We start from the raw sequence: 25,845 nt of genomic DNA on the forward strand, positions 1-25,845 counted from the left end.
TGTGTGTGTGTGTGTGTGTGTGTGTGTGTGTGTGTGTGTGTGTGTGTGTGTGTGTGATCAGTGCATGTACTATCTTACTGGGTGTGTTCAGATACAGTATGGTGCTAATACTAGCTGTTCAGAACATTCTATGTGTATGTGTTTGAGAGAGAAAAGAAAAGGAACAAGAGAGGGATGTCATTCCTATTGTGGTCAAATGGAGTTGAAACCACAGAATAAGAAAAGAAAACAGAAAAAGAACAGTTAGTTCTGTGTAACATCCAAAACCAAATGAAGATTTATGAGTATACACATTTCAAATTATAATTGATAAACTGCATAGTGAAAGATGAATTATTTTGTGACTGAAAGCATTTGTCTTTTAAGGCCACAAAACACAGCTGCTTTGTCTTGCCTTGATGTGCTGTCAAAACTTGTTTTTAAAACCATTTTGCATTTGGAAAGACACTTAAGAAAAACCTTCAGGCGGGACCCTGATAAAGCCACAGCAAAAATGTCAACATTTTCCAGAAATGAATCCCACAAATTTGTGATCTAACCAATATAATATATACTGTTGGGAATTGGGAATTTGCCGACGGACTAAGAAAATATTCAATTAAAGATAAATTCAAATTTCTTAATATCTTAATTTTGTAAATATATCTTGTTTTAAGGATGATTAGATATGTTTATTTGAAAATAAGACAATTATTTTTGCAGTGTGTGGCTGTATTGGTGTATTTTTTTATATTTACAGAGAGGTTTTATTGAAACACTACAGCTGTAAGCATGATAACTTGCAGCAGTTCAAGAACAAGAGGGACGGGGTTAAGCTGAGGATGCAAAGCTCATGTGAGCTGCAGTTTGAGGAGAGAGAGAAGCAGAGAAAGCGAGAATGAAAGAGAACATGTGGAGGAGAGACAATATGTTTTCAGAACTGGGTGATAAACAGTGGGCTTCAGGGGGAGGTATCAGAGAGTGCTAGACCAAAAACAGAGGGAGTGAGAGAAAGAGGTGTAGATGAATCAGTTAGAAACTTGTGTGGAACTGGTGATTTCCCTTCTCATCTCACCACACTCACTTCACTCTGGAGAGGCAGTTGGATGTGACAGTAAATCACAGAGAAGATGATTCAAAGACTCCCCAGGAAGGACTCAGTGACACAGAATCCGAGCTGGATGCCACACAAATTACTGAAATGGGGGAACTATGAGCCATAAAGCGTGACTGCTTCAGTTTGGCCTCTTCAGAGCAGGACTCAAACAGGAAGGGCTGGTGGAGACAAAATTTCAGCACAACTGAAGGAGAACTCTTCAAGAATCATTCGGTATTTCTCTGGAAAGCCTCTTGTCTCTCTTATGGATTTCCACACGTCCTTTCCGCAGCTGGAGCTCTAAACCTTGGGCTATCTTTGACCTGCTGTTTGACCTTTGACCTCCTGTGACCTTTTTAGGATAACAGCAATACAATACGTCTCCAGATCAACAGGTACAGTCTAAAAAAAGAGGGGTTCCTTAAAGGATCTATATTGACAGAAGTTCTACTTAGAACCATGTCTACTTATGGTATTAAAGGGTTAGGGCAAATGTTTTAACAAATGTTTGGCAGAATGACAGCCTTAGTGAGCATTCACTTTCATTGGATGGAAAAATATGCATAAACATAATATTGTTTTGTTCCATGGAAGAAAGAAAGTCATACAGGGTTGAAACAACATGAGGTAAATGATGACAGAATTTCCATTTTTGGGTGAACTATTCCTTTGAGGTTTTTTACTTGCTGCATGTGGCTCCTGTTTTTAATGGAACCTAAAAAGCAAGGTTCGAATTAACACAAAAAAAGGTTACGCTATTGTAACAAGTTAAAAAAAAATTTTTTTTTAAATCGGGGACTTTTTTTAACCTAAATGCAGCGGTATTATGATACAGGTAAAAGATTGTGTAAATACTATGTAATCTTGAAAATAAAGAAATCTTAAACAACAACAAGAGATGTGCAATGATGTTTATCATAAAGAATTGCTATTGAGAGTGGGACAGGAAAGATCACACATTGAAGGGGGGTTAATCACATCAGACAACACATTGATGAGTGTGAATGTCTATCTCTGGGGTTGATGATGGGGACACAGACAGCATGTGTGTATGAGGGTGTGAGACAGTCTTGGCTTTTTTCTTTCTTGTGCGTGTGTGTTTGTGTGTGAAATGTGTGCTTGTCATTATAAAGAATGGCACAGAAAAGGATAAGCCACAACTCAGTTCAAAGTGGTGACTGCCTCTCAGAGCACATAAAACTGAGCGGATTTAGAGCCTGATAGCCTTGAAAAGTTTCCCACTTGCCTTCTAATTCATGCCAGTTTTTGGTTAAACAGTATTTCAAGCATATGAATTGTGTTTTAAAGCTAGGTTTAAGGTTAGGGTTTGATTTAAGTCAGATCTATGGTTATGTTTAGGATAGGGCTAGGGTTAGGTTTTTAGGTGAATTATACTATAACAACTACCTTTTATTAACATAAACTGATGGCAAAAGGAATTCCCCACAACATTTTTACTTCATGTTTTTTCTGTATGAACACTTTTTATAGTCTGGGGAGAAAATGGACTGCAGAAGTTAAACAAAACCTTCTTTTGGGGATTTCCTCATTTGGGAAAATGTTTGGTTAGTCTACATTATTTATAATTGGCTTGGTATGGTGTGTCCTTGTTTAGTTATTGAAGTAAACGTGTGTGTTTGAGTGAGCTGAAAGCCAGACTCAAAGCATTGTTTGAAGACAGCCATAAGAAGAACTCAGTCATTGATATGGTTGAACTATTCAACCAATTTAAATCTCAGCCATGTATTCTAAATTGAGTCTAACTCAACAAGCCTAAACTGCTGATTTCCAAACCCCTGAGCCTGCTTTACTATCACTTACACACTGCTCTAGATACCCATATACCACATGGTGACAAATCTCACCATGGAAGCATTTTATTCTTTACCTTGTGTGTTTGGCTTTAGAGGAAATCTAATTTAGATGCATTCATCTGGAATTTGGGAACCTCTTTGTACAATCCTGCTTTATATTTTTTACTTTAAGGCTTACTATACTTTTGCCATTATATATAGGATAGTATCAGGGGTGTAAAGTAATTGAGTAAAAATACTTAAATATTATACTTAAGTATTATTTTGGGGAATTTGTACTTTACTCGTGTGCAGTTTAAACTGAATACTTGTACTTTTACTTAATTACATTTCCAAAGAAAAAAAATAATACTTTTTTAATACAATTTTATTTTAGCTTGAAAAGTATTCATTACATTTTTGCAATCAGTTTCTTTCTTCTTAGTGGACTGAAGCCGTATTTTCAGTGCATCCGTCAAACGACAGATGACAGACCAAAGGTCAGTCATTTCAAATGGAGTGTTGCACGGTGGCCGTGTGGAGTTCCGACTATCTGCAGAGGCAGAATTTTGGATCTGATTTGAACTTCGGATATGTTGAAATATTTGTGTGACTAGACGTGACTGCCCGACTAAATGTTATATATTCATTAAAAACTATGAGCTCGAAGTGAGAAACACTGATGGTTTTGTCCTAAACTTTATTCTAAACTCCTGCTACTTCTATAGATTGGACGGTTATGAAGTCAAAAATGATCTTTCACGTTAATTTATGTGTCATATATTTCTACACTTGCCTTCATATTTAAATCATATCTATGATTTTCTACTCCTTATTTGCTGAATTATTATTGTTGTTGTTAGGCAACTATTAATTATAATAATAACTATGAAACCTAAACCTAACTGTTAGTGTCATAAAAAGCCAATGTGAGATGAAAAACACAATTTCTGAAGCAACCACATAATTTTTTGGTGCTTCTATAACACTTTCAGCTCATGTTTCGACTCGTGTGCTCTTCAGGACTTGTACCCCGGTCATTTGTATCGCATATGCAACACTATCAGTTGAGCTACCGTGCAATTTGATCACACTTAAACAAGCTTGTTGATGTAGTTGGTTATGTAATGCAAACATTAAGGTGTTTATATACCATTAGATAGCATTGTGTGAGGAACAGAGCAAAAAGTGTTTATGAACTGATAATCTGCAGTTTTACTTGTGATTTGAGTGAAAGGGAATAAAATGCATTGTTGTTTTAGCACATCTTGTGTTCATTCCACCAGGAAATTGCTGTGTAACGTACAACAGGCCACATATAAATAATTTTGAAAAAATTTAATTATTGTAAATATATGGAGAAAAATGACAGTTGTAGGCGACAGTAAAAAGGATACTTAAAAAAAGTAAAATTTTCACTCAGTATCCACATCAAATCAAATCACTTTTATTGTCACACAATAAAATGAAAAGTGCAATGGTGTGTGAAATTCTTGGGTGCAGTTCCGATCAACATAGCAGTTGTGACAGTGATGAGACATATACCAATTTACAATAACATCAAATTAACACAGCACAATTTAAAGTCTAATATACACATAATTACACACAACAATATACAAATAATAACATACACTGTACAGTATACAATACACACAATATAGATACACATTATTCAATAAAAATAAAAAATAAAAAGTATATATAGTAGTATATATAGAATGTACAGTAGGTTGTATTGTACTGTATTGACATTCAGGCTGTCGGTTGATAGTAAGTTGTTAAGAGAGAATATAATATAATAATAATATAATTTATGACAAGTGTGAGATATAAGAGTAATAAAGTGCAGTGCTGATGTATTTTGATCGTGGGAAATCAAAAGTTCAAAAGTCTGATTGCTTGGGCGAAGAAGCTATCATGGAGTCAGTTGGTGCGGGTCCTGATGCTGCGATACCGCCTGCCTCATGGTAGCAGTGAGAACAGCCCATGGCTCGGGTGGCTGGAGTCTCTGATGATCCTCCGAGCTTTTTTCACACACCGCCTGGTATATATGTCCTGGAGGGAGGGAAGCTCACCTCCGATGATGTGTCTGGCAGTTCGCACCACCCTTTGCAGTGCTTTGCGGTTGTGGGCTGTGCTGTTTTGCCGTACCAGGCGGAGATACAGCCAGTCAGGATGCTCTCTACAGTGCAGGTGTAGAACCGTGTGAGGATGTGGCGGTTCATTCCAAACTTCCTCAGCCGTCTCAGGAAGAAGAGGTGCTGATGAGCCTTCTTCACAACGGCTTCAGTGTGGATGGACCATGTGAGTTCCTCAGTGATGTGGACATCCAGGAACTTGAAGCTGCTGACTCTCTCCACTGCTGCTCCATTGATGGTGATGGGACTGTGTTCTCTGTCTTTTCTTCTGAAGTCCACCACAAGGTCCTTTGTCTTACTGACGTTGAGGGAGAGGTTGTGCTCCTGACACCAGTGTGTCAGAGTGTGCACCTCCTCTCTGTAGGCTGTTTCATCATTGTCAGTGATCAGACCTACCACCGTTGTGTCATCAGCAAACTTAATGATGGCATTTGAGCTATGTGTTGCCACACAGTCATGTGTGTACAAGGAATACAAGAGTGGGCTGAGAACACAGCCCTGTGGGACTCCAGTGTTGAGGGTCAGTGATGAGGAGATGTTGCTGTCTATTCTAACCACCTGTCGTCTGCTTGACAGGAAGTCCAGGATCCAGCTGCACAGCCAGCTGTTTAAGCCCAGGGCCCGGAGTTTCTCATCTAGCTTGGAGGGCACTATGGTGTTGAATGCTGAGCTGTAGTCAACAAACAGCATTCTCACATAAGTGTTCTTTTTTCCAGGTGGGAGAGAGCAGTGTGTATTGTAGATGCAATGGCATCATCAGTGGAGCAGTTGTTGCGGTAAGCAAACTGCAATGGGTCTAGAGAGAGAGGCAGCACAGAGCAGATGTAATCTCTGATTAGTCTCTCAAGCATTTGCTGATGATGGGGGTCAGAGCAACAGGACGCCAGTCATTTAAGCAAGTTATTTTTGATTGCTTTGGAACAGGTACAATGGTGGATGTTTTAAAGCATGTGGGGACTACAGATGTCTGTAAAAACACCAGCCAGCTGGTTCGCGCACGCTCTGATGACGCGGCCCAGAATGCCGCCTGCGGCTTTGCGGATATTCACCCGTCGGAAGGATCGGGTTACATTAGAGTGAACTAACCTCTGTAGCTTCAGCCGCGAGAGCTCTCTCCGCGAGGGCGGTGTTATTTCCCTCAAAACGAGCATAAAAAGTATTTAGCTCATCCGGGAGAGAGGCAGCGGTGTTCATTTTATTCCCTTTAAAGTCCATGATGATGTTAATTCCCTGCCACATGCTTCTAGAGTTGGTGGTGTTAAACTGTCCTTCAATCTTGTTCCTGTACTGGCGTTTTGCTGTTCTGGCATAACTGGCTTGTTTATGCTCCTCCGCATTCCCGGAATTGAAAGCGGAGGTCCACACATTAAGTGCCGCGCGGACATCGCTATTTATCCATGGCTTCTGGTTCGGATAGATCCGTGTTGTTCTGGTCGGAACGACATCCTCCACGCACTTTTTGATGAAACACATTACGCTATCAGTGTAAAGCTCGATGTCGTCATCAGAGGCGGACCGGAACATCTCCCAGTCCGTGTGATCAAAACAGTCCTGTAGCGTAGAGTCTGTTTGGTCCGACCAGCACTGGATTGTTCTGAGGGTGGGTGCTTCCTGTTTCAGTTTCTGCCTGTAAGCGGCCAGAAGCAGAATGGAAGAGTGGTCCGATTTGCCAAATGGTGGGTGGGGGAGGGATTTGTAGCCATCCCAGAAGGGAGAGTAGCAATGGTCCAAAACCCAGTCCCCTCGTGTGTTGAAACTAATGTGCTGGTGGTATTTTGATGCGACTGATTTGAAACTGGCTTTATTAAAGTCCCCGGTCACAATGAACGTGGCCTCAGGGTGCGCGGTTTCCTGCTCACTTATACTCCCATACAGTTCCTTGATTGCTCGGTCTGTGTCGGCTTGTGGGGGGATGTACACAGCTGTGATAATGACCGCTGTGAATTCCCTCGGTAGCCAGAATGGTCGACACAGAAGCGTGAGAAATTCCAGATCAGGTGAGCAGAATGACTTGATAGAATGTACGTTCCTCTGATCACACCAGGATTTGTTGATCATAAAACATACACCACCACCTCTGCTTTTACCTGAGAGGTCTTTCGCTCTGTCCGCTCAGTGCACGGAGAACCCCGCGGGTTCAATGACTGAGTCTGGAATCTCTGCAGACATCCAAGTTTCTGAACATTTGCCAGTAGAATACTGGGTAGCGGGGGTCGATTTGCGCGGCGTCTTACTCTGATGAGAATGCCGGCTCTGTTTCCCCTTTTCCTCCTGCGTTTCCGCGTCCGGACTGCCCAGACAAAGGGCTCCGCTTGCGTGTTTGTAAACAGCGGATCAGCATTGAGGAATCTGAAGTCCGGTTTACGGTGTGAAATTGCTGAACCAATGTCCAAAAGTGTTTGTCTGTCGTAGACAATAAGGCAGACAACATCCAAGACAAAAAACATAAGAATTGTGAACAAAACAAACAAAACACTACCATGTTGTGTCGGAGCTCGCAACGCAGCAGCCATACTCGGCGCCATCTTGAGTCCTCTTTTCCTCATATTTTCACTTAAGTATAAATTCTAAGTACTTTTTATACCCCTGGATAGTATAGATGGACAGGAAAGTGAGGAATCGGGGTCAGGACATGATCCATGCAAGATTCAAACCTGGGTCCCCGTGAAACGACAACTGATTTTTGTCAAGAGTGAATGTGCTACCTTCTGCACCACAGATCTGATGCACAATCCAATTTCTTGTGTAATAGAAAGATCTTTGGAGATGGTCACTTGTCTTCAGTTTCTTTTGTTCAGCACTTTATGTTCTCATGGTGGGACATCCTGGTTCTTGTGGTGTAGATTAACATGCACTCTGTACATAACATATTACATTAAGATTGCCTTAGCAAGCATCACTTTCATCTATCCTCTTGACTTCTATGGGTTGAATATGGTCTGGAGATAGTGCTGAAATTGCTTTAAGCACACACTGCATAAACGTGTTCCATTAATCAGAGACGATACCTGACACACACTTGATTGCCATACATACTGATTGCATGGTGGCTGCATTTGATTTAATGAATTTGATGTAAACAAGCTGTGTGTCTCCATAGGAACATGATCTTTAGCATGCATGAGCTTTTAGAAGAACTGTGTACAATGCTAGTTTAAAAGATTAAAAACTCCCCATCATGCTATTCCAAATTCGTAAGACTTTCTTCATTTTGTAGAACACAAAAATACATTTTAGGCTAAATGTTAGCCTCAGTCACCGTTCACCTTAATTACACCTTATTTCCCTACAGTTAAACTGGCTATCAGTCCCTGACATTCTGCCTAAAATCTTCTTTTTTGTTCCATAGAAGAAAGTCATACAAGTTTGGAACAACAGAAGAAAATGACAACAGAATTTTCATTTTTAAGTGAATTAAGTGTAAGGTTGAATGTTACTGTGTGTATTTAAGTGTGTTAATGTTATGGAGAGATTTACATGTGGCTGTGTGAGGTACATAATTGCAGTGATGGTCACTCCTGTCAAATTCATAATTTTGTGGTGCCAGTTAGTGTTTATGTGTGTGAAGATGTTGTGTGTGTTTGTGTGTGCATGTATGTATGTGTGTGTGTGTGTGTGTGTGTGTGTGTGTGTGTGTGTGTGTGTGTGTGTGTGTGTGTGTGTGTGTGTGTGTGTGTGTGTGTGAGTGTCTGAGAGAGATAGAGAGCTTTAGGATTTTGGGTATGGCTTCATTTGTCATGGGTTCTAGAAGTCGTGGACAGGGCTGGGAGGGTTACTTTTGAAATGTATTCCACTATATATTACAGAATACATGCTGTAAAATGTAATTTGTAACATATTCCGTTAGATTACTCAAGGTCAGTAACGTATTCTAAATACTTTGGATTACTTCTTCAGCATTGGTAGATTTTTCACTTGTTTTGACTATAAAAATTCTGCCAGTACAGTAAGACAAAATACACGTTAAAAATACATTCTCTGAAAAACCTAAATATCTTATGCAGTGTTGTTTCTAAAACAAGATTAATCTAATTGGTCTTGTTTTAAGGATTTTTAGATATTTTTACAGGAAAACAATACAAAAATTATTATCAAGAATACGATTTTTGCCCTAATATCAAAGGTCTTACTAGAAAAAAAGAAATTATGATCTAACGTGAATTTCCTTGATAAAAAAATATGATCATGCCTGGTAACATGTGCATGTAAAATGGCTAGAAATAGCATTTTAGCTTAGCGTAAAGCTGACAATTTACACACGGTTTATTTCTATTTCTTCTGCTCCAAACTTACTTCAAACTTACTTCTCTGTCTACTCATATGAATGTAACACATCATAAGAAAGTGTTTCACCGCTGTTCAAATGCACTTTGGATCTCATTTATATGTATAAATGTTTTCCATCTGAAAGGACTAAATATTAAATTAAACAAATGACAATAGAATGCAAAGTAATCTCTTCAGTAATCAAAATACTATTTGAATGTAACTGTATTCTAATTACCAATGATTTCAATTGTAACTGTAGTGGAATTCAGTTACTTATCTTTTGTATTTTAAATACATAATCCCGTTACATGTATTCCGTTACTCCCCAACACTGCTTGTGGAAGAGTGAGTGAAAGCTTGCTTTGGGTTTTTACAGTGGTTGGTCAGATGCTAGAATCACTAGCTCTTAAGGACTGCACGCTGGCTTCTGCTGGTACTTGTGGTTTGCTTGTTTTATGCTACACTGATTCTCTAACATCAGTCATTCCACTGAAACAGTTTTTAGCTGCAGTGTACTGCGGGACCAGGACACACAGGGTAGTTTCAGTGTAAAATATCAGTTTTAGTGTATAGGTATCACACAAAAGTAGTACTTTCAGCATATTAAGAGTTCTGAAAATTACAGTAGACCTTCTGACCAATGAATTTCCACAACTTTTCCAGTTGTTTGAGATTGTTGGTTAAGTTTATATATACAGTATATACATATATATATATATATATATATATATATATATATATATATATATATATATATATATATATATATATATTACTGTATATATGTATATATACTTTGTGAGTTTTTACTCACAAAAAGCAATTTCAAGTCAATTAAATATTTTAGAGCTGAGCATAAGTAGAAAAAAAAAAATTAACATTACAAATTCCAGTGATTTAAGGTTAGGGTTAGTAACATAATTTTTCCAGGTCTTAGAAAACCTCCTTGAATTTTAGGCACTAAAATAGACATTTTCAGATTTTCCATTACTGCTGGAACCCTGTAAACTTGCTTAATTTTAATATTCCTCAATCTGGTAATTTTTTCACAATTATTTTTCTCATGTTCAATTTCAGCAGCAGTATGCCATAAGCAAAAGTGGAGGATGTCTGTCCTTTTATCTCACATGCACACGAGGGAGAGAGAGACAGACAGAGAGAGAGAGAGAGAGAGAGAGAGAGAGAGAGAGAGAGTGAGAGAGAGAGATTTTTTTTTAACTTTTAAAACCCTATTAATTAAAAACAAAAAGAGCTTTAACACATTGATTGTACATAAACAAAAGCCAAAAAGAAGCAAGTAGTACAACGCTTATCACCAATTATATATCAAATTTCCAAACTCATCTCTTACCCCACTTTGTTTCAAACATATACATATTATCTGTTAATTTACAGTATTCATATTCTACAGTGACTCGATACTCTACTAAAGACTTAAAATTTCCAGCCAGATCAATATTCCCTCCCCCTCATTTTTGCATCTGTGGGATTTTAAAATAACTAACTTAGCTTGACCCACCAGAAAATTACCTAGTGTGCACTGTTCCTGTCACTCCTTCTTATACTTACAGCCCAGAATAAACAGATTTTTTGTGAACAAAAAAAAACAAGCTTGTTGAATATTTTATCCAACAATACAAACAAAGGGGTTAATCTAATACAATCACTAAAAAGATGAAATACAGTATCAGTAATATTACAGAAAGGACATGCAGATGAAATCATTCCATTGAATTTTGACAACAAATTATTTGTTGCCACAGCACAATGGAACATTCTCCACTGAAGATCTCCAGATCTCTTAGGAATAGGAGGTTTATACAACCTCCAAGATTGACTTATTTCTGAAGGGATAGAGTAGTATTCTCTCCATTTAGTATCAGTACGTCCTTTCAATTGTGTAGCATATAGAGATTTTACACACATACAGTACAAAATCTTTTTTTCAATAGTTTGAAACAATACATCTTGAACTCCCTTTAATAACAAAGTCTTACCTATGTCCTAATCCAGTTCAAAAATAAGTTTAACTCTAAAGACTTTATACCACTTTTTCATAAAATTATCCACATATGTTAAAAAATACAGAGGAAAGGATTTTTATGGTCCTCAATTAATCTATCAACATATCTCTCTGATCTAAGCCCAGCTCGATCAGCAATTGATCTTGTTGAATGACACTGACCTTTTGTAAAATCAATAAAATCCATTACAGTAATTATTCCTGTCTTTAAAAAAAATTATCTATAACCCGAAATTGAAATTGAAGACTTTGTTTTAAAAAGACGGTTAAAAATAATGGTTCTAAAGCACCATAATGTTCATTACCCTCTCTGAACCTTTTAAACAATTGTCAGGCTTTAAAGAGCACCTATTATGGTTTTTCAAATATTACCTTTCATGTAGTGTGTTACATAGCTGTTTGCGAATGTAAAAAAGTCTGCAAAGTTTCAAAAATCAAAGTGCATATAATATAGAGTTATTGACACCCAAAAGAAAGAACCGATTCTGAACACCTGAAACGAGTTGTTAGTAATTCCAGACTTACTTCCTGTACTAACCTACGTAATTTGGTAACAAAAAACCCGCCGCTGGTCTGTTTACATGTACAGCCAGTGCAACTGTTAGCCTGTTAGCTGTTAGCTTCTGCTAACCGGCTAACTCACGTTATTGTCAAACTACATATAAACTTACCACAGAGAAATGTCCTGTTCTCATCGTGCTTGCGATGGTGGTTCGGGTTGATCTTCCGATGTATCACTATCGGACTCGGGCTCAAATTGGTAAGGTAAAACAGACACTTTTTCAGACGGAGCTGAAACTCGGATATGGTAGTGGCCGTTTCCTTTCCGACACGTGCTATAAGCGGTAGACCAATCACAACAGACTGGGACATCTGACCAATCAGAGCAGAGTAGGCTCTCTGAAAGGAGGAGTTTAGAATGAATCCTTTAGAATGGATCATTGAAGGAGTTGTTTTTGACACTGGGAAAAAAAAGGTAATGATGCAATTTAAATTATGAGCCAATTAAAGTGTTTTTTGACCTTGGATGCATGCAAATCTATTGTATGAGACCTTTAAAACAAAATTAGGCACGTTTAAAAATCATAATAGGTGCACTTTATGCACAAATGTATAAAAATTAAAAAGAGGACAACATACTTCTGAAACAACAGATTTTTCCATTAAAACAGCTGTTTATCTAATCCAATTCCTCTAAGACTTTAAAATATAGATATACTAAAGGCAATCCAGGGTACTTTATCTGACCAATATAGCAGCTTTTGTAATGTTTGGAGTCTCATTGTCTTGACGCTTGCCTCCATATGTATAAGTCCTTGACCTCCTTCAATCACTGGGAGGTATACAACTCCAGGAGGAAGCCAATGATGACCTTCCCCCCAAAAAAATAAAAATTCACAAAGGCTCTTTGAATTGTAATAAGTAAATCTTCAGGAGGATCCAACACTGTAAGTCTGTGCCATAACATTTAAGCTGCCAGGTTATTTACAATTAAACATCTCCCTCTGTAAGATAACTTTGGGAGGATCCACCTCCACTTTTGCAGTCAACCCACAACTTTATCTACAATCCTTCCCAATTTTTCCCAACTGAAGACAGTTCCTAGATATATCCCAAGTACTTTAAAGCCATCTTTAGTCCATTTGCACTGTTGTGGAAGCTGAGGAGGCCCCGCTATTTGCCACTCCCCTAACAACAGGGATGTGCACTTATCCCAATGAATGCAAGCAGATGTTGCTTTTTGAAAAGTCTTCAAACTAGAAGTCAAAGCAGTCATATCATCAGTGTTTCTAATGAATCCAGTTATATCATCTGCATACGCTGTAAGTTTTACATCCTTGTCTTATGCCTCTTGTTACAGCAAAAGGCCTAGTTAGGCAACCATTAATTCTGAGTGTACTGAATGTTGTGCTTTATAACAATTTAATACAAGATATAAATTGTGGACCAAAGCCAAAGGCCTTCAGAGTTTTTAATAAATATAAGTGGTCCACTCTATCAAAAGCCTTCAGTTGATCAAGAGATAATTGCTACTGCAATTACATCTCTTAATAGAAATAGATTGTCAAAAATTGTCCATTTGGGGATACAGTATGAATTATAGTTGCCATACATTTCTTCAACCTATAGATTAAGGCTTTGATAATATTTTAAAATCAAAAGTACATAAGTACATAATTGGGACACAGGACACCAGTTCTTTAAATATCCAAGATTCCACTTTTTTGGGATTCATATCAGTCTGCTCTTCGACAGCTCAAGGGTAAATAGCCTTTGTTAAAGGATTCTAAGAGAACGTCATATAAATCTTGTCCAACCGAGTTCCAAAAACTTCTGTAAAACTCATTAGAGAGACCATCCAACCCAGGTGATCTCCCACTATTCAGTTCTTGCACAGCCCTTGAAAGTTCAGAAAAAGTCAGAAGGCCCTCCAGCTCCAGTTTCTCTTTCTTTGACAACTCTGGAAGGTCCAGAAAAAGCTCCTCGTTTGCTGCTTCATCACAATGCTCTGACTGATAAAGTTTTTCATAAAAAGAAATGGCAGAAGCCATAATTTCTTGTTGATTCATTGTTTCATCACCAATATGAAGTTTCAGTTTATGAAAATATTTTTGCTCTCTTGACTTTTTCTCTAATGCCAAAGAAAAAAAAAAAAAAAAAGAAAAAAATAAAAGGTTGTTGGGGCATCCATATCATCGTGCTTTGCATATCTGGCTCTCACAAGGGCTTCTTTACCCTGCTTTTCCAATAAATCCTTCCTTCAGAAGACACTTATTCTTTTCAATAATGTCAGCTGATCGTATTCCACCCCCTTCATTATGGTAGTTTTGCTGAAGTATTTCATGCTCCAAGGTGATCATCTTTCTTTTTTAGGGTTTCAGTACTATGTGCAGTATATTGCTGGCAAAACATTTTAATCTGCACTTTTCCTAAATCCTACCATTGATTTAGGGATGTATAACTAAATCTCTCCTCTCTCCAAGACTTCCAAATGTGATGAAAGGAGTGCACACAAAAGTGATCTTGCAGTAATCTATTATTAAAGTGCCAGTGTGACTGATAGGATTTAGGTGACAGAACAGACACAGACATGGAAATACAATGATGATCTGACATAGAAGTTGCTGAGATACAACTACCAAAGAATCTTCCTTTATTACAGGCCTCAGCATAACAAATATCAAGTCTTGCAGCAGACACCTTATTTGAATACATTTTTAGCCAAGTATACTGTCTAACTTGAGGATAAGCATGTCTCCACAAATCAACAAAATTATATTTATTAATTAAAGATTTAAAAACATCTGCTGAGCCAGGATGAGGTTCTTTGTGATTTCTATCTAAAGTGTAATCTATGGTACCGTTAAAATCACCACCTATTACAATAATCTTATTTATACAATAAACTACTACGCTCGCTTCCTATATTTGGTGCATAAATATTGAAAAAAGAAAAGCTGGTGCTGTATATCATTATGGCAGCTCTCAAAATGCGCCCAGGTATTATTTAAAAAAAAAAAAAAAAAAAAACCTCTCTTACTCGTTATGAAAATAATAAAGCGACACCTGCACTCAGGTTTGTACCATGACTTAATCTGATATTGCCTTCCCATTCATTTATTCACTCAGCCTGATTATCAATATCAGTATGTGTCACTTGTAACAAAATCATAACTGTTTTCTTAAGATGTAAGAACATAAATAAGGCATTTCTCTTTTGTACATCTCTACATCCATTAATGTTTAAGGATCCAATGTCCAATGTAAAGGATGCCATCAGGATGAAAATAGAAAAAAGGAATGAAACGGCAATATAATGTTCTATGCATAATGACTTAGCTCTTTAGAGGGCAGTTCTTCACTCTCATTTTAACAGCGTTCACAAATTTCTTAAGGCGACAACGCTTAGGCTGATCCAATTCCTCTAGTGACGCTTTCTTCATGACAATAGCAGAGGATTCAATAAAAAGTTTTAGATCAGGAAAGAACATCTCAACTTTTGGTTTTCCATCTAAAAAAAAATTGATTTGTCCAACAGTATAATAGCAATGCTTCGTAAATTTCCCCACGGAGCTTTCCTGCGAGGTTGAATCAGTCAATTCATCAACAATTAAGTCCAAACACTCACTATCTAAATCACTGACAATACCCTGTGAATTAGTCTTCTCAGTCATAAATTCAGCATCAATTTGAGACACACTACCACTTTCTATCTGCATCTCTCTGGAATCATCACTCCCCATAAATGCACCATGCTCTCCGGATTCTTTAATCACTTCAACCAAATCATCATTCTACATAGCAATTGAGCTTTGCTTTGGGGCTGAGTTACACTCAGCATCATTTCCCTTATTTTGAGTATCTTTAGCCACAGGCAGAGGCACAAAAACCATATATGCAAGGTATGCAATGCATAGGGGCGCCATGTAAAGGGGGGGCGCCAACGGCTCACTAAAGGTGGTGCAATTGCTTCCCCCTGCTCAACGCTTATAATGGATGACACTCCCCTCCCCTCATCCCACAAATACCCCCCACCATCTTCAGTTATGTTGACAAAAATCACACACTAACACCTTATCTCCTTATCCAAACCAGTATTAAGAAAAATAAATTAGAAAGGAAGAAAGGAAAAGTTTGAAACTCACTCAGTGCCGCCACTCACTCCTTCCACTCACACGCTCTTCCCAGACACACCGCACATGCGCGAGATATATATATATATATATATATATATATATATATATATATACAGAGAGAATGAGAGAGAGAGAGTTTATTTTCTTGCATATGATCCAACTAGGCACTGTCATTATCTCCAAACCACATTTTTTTCAGGGGGGGATTTATGGCCCCTCCGTGTGTGTGTGTGTGTGTGTGTGTGTGTGTGTGTGTGTGTGTGTGTGTGTGTGTGTGTGCGTTTTCACTTTCACTACTAAAAATCTGAAAGTATGAGGCTCAGGCATACAGAGGTGAGACAAGTTAGCTTTTTGATTGAAACACACATTGCAGATCAATTTATCGAATTATTCGCAATTGATCACATACTAGTATTTACAGAGAAAGGCCCCCACATAAAGGTAATTTAGAATAATTAAAATAATTATAAATATAATATATAATCTGAATAAATATTATAATTCAGATCATTCAAATATATTTAGTAATATTGTGGCAACAGACAAGTAAAGCATTTAGGAAATACAAAAAGTGGCTTTAAAAGTAAAAATATTGTTTGCATTATTTTTATTTCATTGAACATTAACCTACTATTGGTCTACTTCTGTCTCAGCGTATTATTGGCTTAATAAATCTGACGGAGTTGACGCAAAGTGAGGACACAACTTTGATGGAAAATATAATTAAAAGTTGTAATGGAATTACTTAAAAATATAAGTAAAAAATTCCCTGAGTATTCACATTTCCTTTAGATTTAACTTGTTCAGTATTTTTTATTATTATGAATTTCTTGATTTTTAACATAAAGAGGACTTTTGTATGTAGGACATTATCTCAAGAATCAGTGTATTATATTTCTACTTCAAATTCTATTTCAAACCATTGCTAATATATGCAGTAACAACCCCAACCCTAACACAAAAGTTTTACAGGACAGTGTTTAACTTGTTTCTCCATTTACAATGTCCAACCAGGAAGTCAACACTGTTTTGCTGTTCTTTACGTACAACAACATTTTTAATCAAACTTCTACTCATGCAAAAGAGCTTTGAGGTGTTCAGCCAACACAGTCTCATGCTTATTCATGAGCTGCTAATGCACAATTACTGCTGGATCAGTAAATGTTTTTTTATTTTTGTGCATAAAACCAGAGGTGGGTAGAGTAGCCAAAAACTGTATTCAAGTAAAAGTACAATTACTTAAAAAAATTATTACACAAGTAGAAGTAATAGTACTAACATAAATAATTACTTGAGTAAGAGTAAGAAAGTATCCAATTAAAAGAGTACTCAAGTAGTGAATAACTCGTTACTTTCACAAATGACATAATAGACGTTTACTCCCCAATATTCCATTACATAATACACATTGAACATGTACTACAGAATTATTATTATTATTAATGGAAATTCTGTCATCATTCACCATCATGTTGTTCCAAACCCGTATGACTTTCTTTCTTCCATGCAATACAATAAGGAGATATTAGACAGAATATTCAGAATGTCCTGAGTCACTATTTACTTTCAGTGAATGTGTTTTTTTTCTCTCCATATTTTGAAAGTGAATGGTGACTGAGACTGTCAGTCCCTAACATTCTGTCTAACATATTTTGTGTTCAACATAATACAGTGTCACACTGGTTTGGAACAACATGAGGGTAGGGAAATTATGACAGAATATTAAATTATGGCTGAGCTATCACTTTAAAAAGATAGTTTACCTGAAAATGAAAATTCTCTCATCATTTACTCACTCTCATGCCATCCCAGATGCGTATGACTTCCTTTCTTCTGCAGAACACAAATTAAGATTTTAAAAGAATCTTTTAGCTCTGTAGGCCAAAATTCTGATGCTCCAAATAATAATTTTCTTTATTTATCACACATTTGCACATATACAGTGAAATTCTTCTTTTCACATATCCCAGCTAGGCTGGGGTCAGGGTGCAGGGTCAGCCATGATACAGCACCCCTGGAGCAGATAGGGTCAAGGGCCCAACTGTGGCATCTTGGTGGTGCTGGGGCCTGAACCCCCAACCTTCTGATCAGTAACCCAGAGCCTTAACTGCTGAGCTACCACTGCCCCCTCGTTAAATAGCACATAAAGGCAGTATAAAAGTAATCCATAAAACTCCAGTGGTTAAATACATGTCTTCAGAAGTGATATGATAGGTGTGGGTGAGAAACAGATCAATATCTGTCATTTTTTGCTAGACAGCAGATATGCATAGAAGAATGTGAATCATCAAAAACACAAGAAGAATAATGTGAAAGTGATCTGTTTCTCTGTTTCTCACCCACATCTATCACATCACTTCTGAAGATACTGATTTAACCACTGGAGTCTTATGGATTACTTTTATGCTGAGTTATGTGATTTTGTTTAGCTTTAAAAGGTTGCCACCCATTCACTTGCATTGTATGGACCTACAGAGCTGAGAAATTTGAGTTCAGCATATGAAAGAAAGTCATACACATCTGGGGTGGCATGAGGGAGAGTAAATAATGAGAATTGTCATTTTTGGTTGAACTATCCCTTTAAGGGCTCTTGTCAGATCTGGATGAATTTGTCAATAAGTGAGGTTTGGAAATTATTCCAAATAATCTAGTAATTATTACAGTGAAAACGTGAAAATGTCCCACAAGGACATTATATATAATGCTGAAATATAAACCAAAGCAAGATCATGCTTTATTAATGCCTTCTTTCACTATTTCATAGCTTTTAAAGTCCTGTGTGGATTCTTATTTCAATGTAGTTACAGTTTTCAGTGTCGTAAGTGTTTAGATCATTAGTTCTGTACTGCAGTACCACCGCTCTCTAAATATACGCAGCCTAGTGCGTAGGGCACCAACCCCGTGGAACACTCGCTGTGTCTGAAACAGCCCCCTATCCACTATATAGTGCACTATTTCGGGTGTCTGCCATTTTGTAGGAGTGTCTGAATTCTGAGTGAGCCACTCGTTCCCTACATTCGTTCACTCATTATTACCGACAATACACTCTAATTTTGAGTGTACATTTGATGTTAATTGCCCACAATCCACCACGGGGAAGACGTACGAGCTGGGAGTTTACTGCTTCCTTCACTCCTGCAATGTTTTATTTCATGCTGAATGTAGTAAATTACTTTTTGACAAATCATTACTTGATTAAAATAACATAATAACATATAGTGGTAAAACATACAGATACATTTTAAAATGTACTCTTTATTTGATAAAATGTGTTTACTCTTTATATTAACACACAGTACATATTAAAAATGACAAACAGAATTAAGATTTATTGTATTAATATATTATTTAATAATAATAATAAGTAAGGCCCAAGTATTTAAAAATTTCATTTGTGACGTTGTTTCTGCGACAGACTCAGAGCTCCGACACTCAGTGTATACGTCAGCATCCGAATTCACTCATTTCGTTCACTTACTGCTGAGATTTAGTGCACTAACTGCCATTCACTATATAGGAAATAGTGAATGAGTTAACGATTGCGGACACAGACACTCTTTTCACCATACGACAGCCTCACGCCCACACATCTCACACCTCACACCTCGCTGTGAACACTCAGAAATGATGTCTGTTCGCGCTCCAGTTGTCGATCACGCGAATGGCAGTGATTTACATTTAACTTGGATGTGTACATGGATTTATACAGTTAATCCGCCTGAAGTAGCTGCGATAGTTTCCAATACCCCTGCGAGGGTGCGGGGTAAAAGCGTAAATACTGCTCATGACATGCGAGACGCGGGACAAAGTGCACTGATATATTGCTGCACTGATTTAAAAATGTACACTTAAAAACTGAGAGCCCAGTTACAGAATCACCCTGAAAATGACCATCTCATTACACAGAAAAGCCCGCGTTAGGATTACAGCCAAAACTTACCTCAGCGTGCTGCCTTAAATTGGAGCTGTGATTTTAATCTAGAAATATCAGCTTGTCTTGGTGTTAAATGAAGGCATTGCATGACGAAACTATTCATTTTTTTTTACTGTGCGGTGCGGAGAAAGTGTTTCACTCTGAAGAGCTTGATGCTGCAGCAGTGACTGAGTGACAGTCTGTGGCAGCGGCTCAGCGTGCGCAGCTGTGTGAACTTCCGCTCTCGTAAATGTCCCATTCAACGGAGTAAATGTAGTGCGTTACTACCCACCTCTGCATAAAATTCAAAATGTGTTTTGGGTGACTCAAAATCATGGAGCAGGTCACATAATAAATAAATGCCCTTTTCCATTCAAATTGAACAATCTAAATAATTATTTATTTTAAGGAGATTTTGTTACTTTAGTACAAAAAACAATTTCAGTACTGTGTTGTCGCCACTAAACTCTTACAAAAATTGAGAGTTCTGCAAAACTTGCTGCAAACCTGCTGCATACTTCAAACTCCCCTCAATATTTTTCTACTTGCTGCAAACTTCTAGCAAATATTTGCAATGAATCGCAAGCTCATTTGCATATGAAAATAATAAGTGGGAAGTTTGCAGCAAATTTGTCAGAACTAGATTTTTTTGTAAGGGAAAATCTGGGTCCTGAAGCAAAACCAGTTGAGAACCACTTCTCTAAGGAGTCCACTGTCACATCCCAGTATTCCTTTTTTTCTTCACACAAAATCTTTATGATGGAGCTACCAGTAAACTGAGCCCTCCAGTCACTCGGTGGTCATCGAAAAGAGTGAAACCCAAGACTGCTAAACTTCCTACATCCTGATCTAATAACATTCACATGGTACTCTGCCTACTGTTTACACGTCCCCTCCATATCTCACCACTGACAAAAGCAAAGCTCTCATTATTTAACCCTGCCTCAGCAGAGACATAAAGGCCACTTCCTCGAAACCTCATGGCTCCCTTTTGATGGGCAGCCCTGTGTATCTGCATGAGCATTCTGGGACTGGTGTAAAAGTAAACAGCATTAATGGCTGCCGGCATCACTTATGGAGGGAGATACGGATGATTAATCCATTCCTTTCTGCCACCGTGTAAGTCACAGAGAACTGTAGCCTTAGAAGTGAATGAATCTTTCCGATAACCCAATATACATTGTGGTCCAGACGTCTGAGACCACAATGAAAATCTGGGATTATTTAAGCCTGGAAATAAGATAAATTTGTAGGATTTTATACATTTTAAATGTTAAATTAATAAGAAATATTTAGGATTATGTGCTATCTAGCTAAACAAATGTACTCATATTTGTGTTACACTGACCATGTTAAAGAAAAAAGTAAAAATTCAGCCAAAAATGAAAATTCTGTAATTATTTACTCACTGGAACACAAAATGAAGATGTTAGGCAGAATGTTAGCCTCAGCCATCATTCAAATTGCTTTTGGCATCTTTTTTTCCCATTCAATTAAATTTAACAGGGACTGAGACTGACCATTCTGCCAAACATCTTTTGTGTTCCAAAGCAGAAAGAAAGTCATATGAGTTTGGCACAACATAAGGATGAGTCAATTATGACAGCACTTTAAAACATCCAAATGAAACGCCCCTCAATTTCATTGTCATTCCTCTTCAGAGTGGGACTAATGTAAATCTCATTTAGAGTGAAACATGAGCAAGCAGGCGTTTGCTTTAAATCTGTATATTTATGCTTTTAGACTTTTGGAGAAAGTTTTACAGTATTACTGGGCCTGCCTGTTGCTTAACTCTTGTTTTACGAAGTGAAAAGGAGGTAAAAGTGCTTTATGTAGCTCCAGGCTTTCCGTGGGCTCTTAAGGTTGGTCTGTCCACAAAAACATCCTCATCCCCTCAAAAAGCCTGTGGAAGGTACAAACAAAAATGCATAAATACAACTGTGCTTTTATTCCCAATGTACCCAGCAGACAAGATGAAAGAGAATGTTGGCCATGAGAAAGAGAGGAACAAAACAAGGCCAGTGGTTGTAGAGTATCAGAAATGTCAGAGGTTATCAACATTGTGGGTTATCTAAAGCCACATTGGCAGAGGGCGCCATGATAAACAGGATTGAGGATTTAGACCAAAGACTGGGATTATCTTTATCAACATTACATGATAAGCAGCACTCTGCTTTTTAAGGAAAGACACCATATCCAGTACAAAGAATGAGAAATTAGTCAAGTAACATTAAAACAATGCACTGCATTACCATGGTTTTCTGGACATTGTGGATATTTTTTTTATATGTACCATGGAAACAGTATGATATTCTTTGAGGTATATTGGAGTAACATGTAATTACCATGGTATATGAATGAATATGGTCATCATTCCCATTCCCACTTGATACCATCACTGTACCATGGTACTGCAACAGTAATTTTTTAAGGCTAAACAAAATAAAACAATACAGTTTTACTAAAATAAAGAATATAGTAATGACATCTGCCAGCTTCAACCCAGGTCTAAATCCTAATTTGTGCCATGTAAAATTAGTTTATTATACATCAGCTGTTTTAGCATTTCAGGTAACTGTGTAGTAACAGATTACATGTAATCAGAATTATTTAATCAGATTATAAAAACTGAGAAACTGTAATTGGATTATATTACATTTTATAATGTGAATAATCAGATTACAGTTACTTTTTATGGATAACAAACATGTTTTTATTGTCTCCTATCTTGGGTAATATAGTATTATTTTTATGACCCTTTAAGCACCTTTCAACCAGCAAGTTTCTGTATGATTTTATGTTTACTAATGTTTAATGAAAGGAGTATTGATTGGTACTTATTACATATAAAATAAATTATTTGATTTTCTTCAAAACATGATCCAAAAGTAACCAAATTAGACTACCTAAAAGTGAAAGCTAAAAGATTATGTTACTGATTACAGTTTAAACCGTGTAATTTGTAATAAGTACCAGATTTCAGAAGTAATCTACCCAGCACTAATGAGGTATAACCATTTATTCAAATTCAGATGAACAATTACATGTCAATATACTTTAAAGCTGGTGTGTGATAAAATTATCCAAGTTTAATATGAGGCAATGACTGTATAAATACTGTATAAATAAGTAATTTGCATGGGTTTTTTTAACCTAAAAGTGTAACACTGTGGCTCTGTTGCACTTTCAAATCATTCCTTTGTTTGTTTGAGCGACGCGCCCAGACCAAAAAAACATTAGCTCGACCAATAGTGTGAGTTTGGCGCTGGACTATGTGTTTTTACAACCAATGGAAGAAAGAGAGAGTTTGAAAACAGTGATTATTTTTGCAATTCCATTTGGCGTTAGTTGCACAGAAATTACACACTTCAGCTTTAAAATAAAGTACAATGTTAAATTGTATATTTCAATATGCAGTACCTTTATTATGCCAGTTGACATATAATAAATGTTTTTTTTTTTTTTCTTTTTTCGAATACCCTTCAAAAGCACTAAAAATGTGTTTTCCCTTTTTCAATCTTATCTCATAGAATGTTCTGGAAGCTGGCAATACCTGCCATTTTGGCATGGACCCTTTGTGTATCTACGGAAACCAAGAAGCCACGACCTCAAGGTTCCATCCCCTCCCCTTACAAGCTTAAGGGCAACGAGCTGTCATCGCCATCCCTCACTTTAGCATCATTACCCCAACACAAGTCCTCACGACGGCAGAAAGGTAAACATGACATGCTGTCGTCGAGCCGAGAGGCCCTAGTGGTCACAGAGAGGAAGTACCTAAAGAGCGACTGGTGCAAAACACAGCCATTACGTCAAACAGTAAGTTTGGAGGGCTGTCTGAGCCGAACCGTGATCAACCGCTTCTGCTATGGCCAATGTAACTCATTTTTCATCCCACGCCATTTGACGTCCCAAACCTTTCCACATCGAAGTCGAAAAATGGCGCCTGTGCCAGACCACAACTCTTCATTCCAATCCTGTGCATTCTGCCGGCCAAGCCGGATAACCAGGGTTACCATACGGCTTCACTGCCCTGGGCTACAGCCACCATACCGACAACGGAAAGTGCAACGCATCAAGCAATGCAAATGTGTGTCTGTTAATGTCAATGCTGCATAATACCTATAGAAGAAAGCTGACACAAATATATGGCTGGACAATGCTTCTAATGCAGCTGTTTTTTTTTTACTTTGAAAAATATTGAACTGAGGTTGTCCAACAAGGGCACACAGACAATTTGTGTGCAACGTGTGCCAAAGACAACAGCTAATCAAAAATTGGCCACCTTCAGAATGTCCTGACTATACCGCAGTATGCAAGAGGGCAATGGCAAATTAAAAAATTTAAAAACAGGGCTATACACAAAGAGTGTTCAATTACTTGTTTGAAGTATCACCAAGTACAAGACACAGTTAATCTAAATTCTGTTTTAAATGAACTAATGATATAATATGTCAATGTGAGTTCGTGTTTGAGTTTAAGTTAGTCCTGATAGTGAATTTTTTCTTCATTAACAGACCTTAAGCCGGGTGCACACTGTATAATATTTACGATCTATTACGATTGTTGTTTGCCAGACTTTACGATATGATCCAAGTGAGATCATGGGTAAAAGCTATGGAACACCATGCAACATTATGTGAGGCTGTGCGATACACATTGTAGCCAAGACTTTGGTCGCCATCATCCTAACTGACAGCGTTGACTGGGAGGTGTATCTCATCTGCCTGTCGTAGGATCAGTCACTGTCAGAACTTTGTTTTGGAGGCTACAATTCATTACAAAGGAAATCAATCAGCCATGAATGAACATGTCACACTAAGCAAAGACTGCAGATTTTGCTCTACGAGAAATCTTTTACGATCCTCAAAATGTGTCTAAGATGCCAGAATTGTATAGTGTGAACCCGGCTTTTGTCAGGGTAGGCGGCATTTATTTATTTTTTGTCATTGAAAACAAGGCTTAAGGGATAGATTTACAGTCCGTTCTATGGGCTGTACTAAATGTTCTAGATCACGCCGAATGTTCAGATTTTTCCAGTTTAGTGTAATGGAATCCTACATATTTTAATGTTTCGTCAGCTGAGTGATCCACACCAAGCTATTGAACCGTTCAACCCTTTGAACAGACAGTATGTCTATCCCTCACAGCCTTGTTTTCATTCATAAAAAATAACATCTACCCTGTCTAGGGTTTACAGATGGAGCATCTGTCTCTACTATTTATCTAAGGATTCTCAAGTAATCCTGTGTTAGTCTTGATAAATGAGAGCAGTAGAAATGTCTTGACTACCATCAACACTACATGGCCAAAATTATGTGGACACCACCTTCTACTTAACAGGGTTTGGCTATTTCAGCTACCCTCATTAATAAGAGTTGCAAATCAAGCTGCTCCTTGTGCACAATGCCCCAAAGTGAGGTCCACAAAAGATGATTTACTGAGTCTGGTGTAGAGGAACTTGACTGACCTGCACAAAGCACAGACCCGAACCCCTTTGAGATTGGAACACCGACTATGAGCCAGGACCCACCACCTAACAACAGTCAGTTACATTTTGACTTGGTGCTGCCATTGGCTACATTTCATCCAATGAAAATTGTGGCTGATTTTGTTTAACCAAATCACATACCTTTGAGCCTTGTAGTTTGTACAATGATACACAATGTGCACAAAATTTTTCATTAAAAACATAAAATAAAAAATACCATGAATGACAATATTTAACAAAATAGCAAAATGTGTAGATAAAGAAATGTTATAATATGACAAATCAACAATAGAAAAACTATAAATATATGTAAAATATATAATGAACATGCTTTCTAAAAATAAATATATTATTTCAAATATTTTGATTGTCAGTGATTGCTATGCTACTTCTTAGCTGTTTGTAATTGTTTTCTATGTATTTCTGCATATGGAAACAATACCACATTATTCACACATAACAGCTGCTGCAGACAATTTCTTTACAGTAACAAATTGTTAGCGGTA

At 37.4% G+C, this 25,845-nt stretch overlaps 1 protein-coding gene across 1 annotated transcript; it reads left to right on the top strand.

Moving 5' to 3' along the window:
* Positions 1 to 871: 871 nt before the first annotated feature.
* On the top strand, positions 872 to 25,689 carry LOC127411037 (gremlin-2-like). The gene is made up of 2 exons (XM_051646361.1): positions 872 to 1,470; positions 23,382 to 25,689. Exon 2 carries the CDS (start codon positions 23,383 to 23,385, stop codon positions 23,965 to 23,967), a length of 585 nt encoding a protein of 194 aa, XP_051502321.1. The 5' UTR covers positions 872 to 1,470; position 23,382; the 3' UTR covers positions 23,968 to 25,689.
* Positions 25,690 to 25,845: the final 156 nt, after the last annotated feature.

Source organism: Myxocyprinus asiaticus, chromosome 20 (genome assembly GCF_019703515.2).
Source record: "Myxocyprinus asiaticus isolate MX2 ecotype Aquarium Trade chromosome 20, UBuf_Myxa_2, whole genome shotgun sequence".
In the NCBI taxonomy this organism is placed as follows: domain Eukaryota; kingdom Metazoa; phylum Chordata; class Actinopteri; order Cypriniformes; family Catostomidae; genus Myxocyprinus; species Myxocyprinus asiaticus.

Bases quoted from the DNA above. Each gene is read 5' to 3' on its own strand.
- LOC127411037 (XM_051646361.1), top strand. From the start codon at position 23,383: ATGTTCTGGAAGCTGGCAATACCTGCCATTTTGGCATGGACCCTTTGT.